At 37.1% G+C, this 1,863-nt stretch overlaps 1 protein-coding gene across 1 annotated transcript in view; it reads right to left on the minus strand.

The window, feature by feature from the left end:
- Positions 1–425: 425 nt before the first annotated feature.
- Positions 426–1,863, minus strand: part of LOC107565068 (zinc finger protein 518A-like) — a 7,612-nt gene continuing 6,174 nt past the window's right edge. The window contains exon 4 of the mRNA XM_016250254.1: positions 426–1,849. Within this exon, the coding sequence (XP_016105740.1) occupies positions 1,612–1,849 (238 nt within the window). The 3' untranslated portion in view covers positions 426–1,611. The remainder of the gene's footprint in view (positions 1,850–1,863) is intronic.

Raw genomic sequence — 1,863 nt, forward strand, 5'->3', positions numbered from 1 at the left:
TTTTTTTTACCACATATAGGCTAGTTGATTCTGTTGCTACGTTTGTTCAATGATATGCCTGTAATTTCATCACTTTTTAGGTTACAATACCTGGCAACCTTATGTGGGCGACCCAAAAATGTATATTTACCACATGTGACCATTCAATTACATAAATGTTTGTTTTCTCTAGCAGTGGTTCTGAACTTCCAGATCATCCATTTTGTGATTTCATCATATTTTTGTCACTTGTTTTTTTCAGTATACAAGTATAGCAAAAAACAAAACACTGATGTATATTATGCAAAACAATGTTGCTGTTGATATGCAAAATGGTGTTGTCAGAACAAGAGATATACTGTATGTACCTCTACCTCAGACGAAACATAAAAACAAAACGTGAATTTTCTAAATAATTATATTTCTTTATTTATTGATAGCTCTAAGAGGGGTTTTTTGTAGAGGCACTTCTACAATACAGCAATGCAAGGTGTCATTCACAGCTGTTAGTGCAACACTAGTGCTTTAACCAGTGTTTAAACTTCTACAGAAACATAAGAGACACGCTTGGTTTTCAAGTGAAGTGGATCACAGACCATCTTCAGACTTTTACAGAAATTCACACCACTATTAAGTGCCTGATTCGCAGTGCAATCAAAGGTTTGCCTGGTGAAAATTAACTCAAGGAATTATTATTCTGATCAGGTTACACTGATCCTAAAAAACCTTTGGCTTCATAAATGAGAATAAAAATATTTCTTGGAAAATTTTGACTACTGATACCAAAAACATCACAGTTGCAACATTCTTTATCCATGAATAATACATTAACAATTTAATAAATGTAAGGTAATTAATTTAAACTCTTGATTAAACCCTTAATCAAACCCATGTAACTTATCAGCCGACTGCACGCTGAAAAATAAATATAGACCATTCACATAAATATAAAACATTATTTCAGTGATGCTTCACCAATGCTGCGTCAACATATGCTCTCGCATACAGGTGTAGTTTGAAACTAATGCTAAATATACCGGCAACATGACAAACAGAGGAAGCTAAACCAGATCCGTAGCCTCCTACAAACAGAATCAACAAGTCCTGTGAACATTTTTCAGTCTTCTGAAAGATGATTAGTAAAGCAGTAATGGTTAAATGACAGTTTTAAACGTCAAAAATAAAACAATAAAATAATGCAAAGCTACATAAAGTATTAAGACAAACCGATGTCTTACTGCTCAATCACTCGTTGTTCAGCGTGACGTGAAGGTCAACACACTTCTTCTATTAGTATTAAGCTAACAGAGTGGAATATGACAATATTACCTGAGGTCTCTGCAATAATCTCACAAAACCTGATCTATCACAGTATCGTGCGAGAAGGATTTGGTCTGACCGTATCAAAACACAGTGATTTGTCATCTATTAGATCTCACATTGTGGAACAAAATAAATATTGCTTGCTCGTGTCATCATAAATATTCAATCGCCCGAGAAGGGTTTATCACTACAAAGAATGAAACAGATTTGGATCGCAACTGTATTTCTCTCACCCTGAGATTTGCATAGCAACCCTGATTCTTCACAGCACTTCTTAAAAATGGCTAATGCGGGGAAATGAACGCATTTCTATCTGTTGAAGAGCTGGTTCCAGCCTCTGGTTGCTTCCATTAGATGTCTCTGTCCGTGACCCACCCAGGCTTCTTGGTTTGTGAAAAGCCGCCCGCAAAACCAGCATCTAAACGTCGGCTGCAGCACGATGCTCTCCGACACTGTCGGTACTACGGTGTACTTTCTTCCACACACTCGTTTGAGCCTCAGTTTCAAGCTGAACCTTTCTTTAACGGTCCCGTTTGGCCATTCTCTCCTGCGGTGGGACGC

Source organism: Sinocyclocheilus grahami, unplaced genomic scaffold, assembly GCF_001515645.1.
Source record: "Sinocyclocheilus grahami isolate Dianchi unplaced genomic scaffold, SAMN03320097.WGS_v1.1 scaffold979.1, whole genome shotgun sequence".
NCBI classification, from domain to species: Eukaryota; Metazoa; Chordata; class Actinopteri; order Cypriniformes; family Cyprinidae; genus Sinocyclocheilus; species Sinocyclocheilus grahami.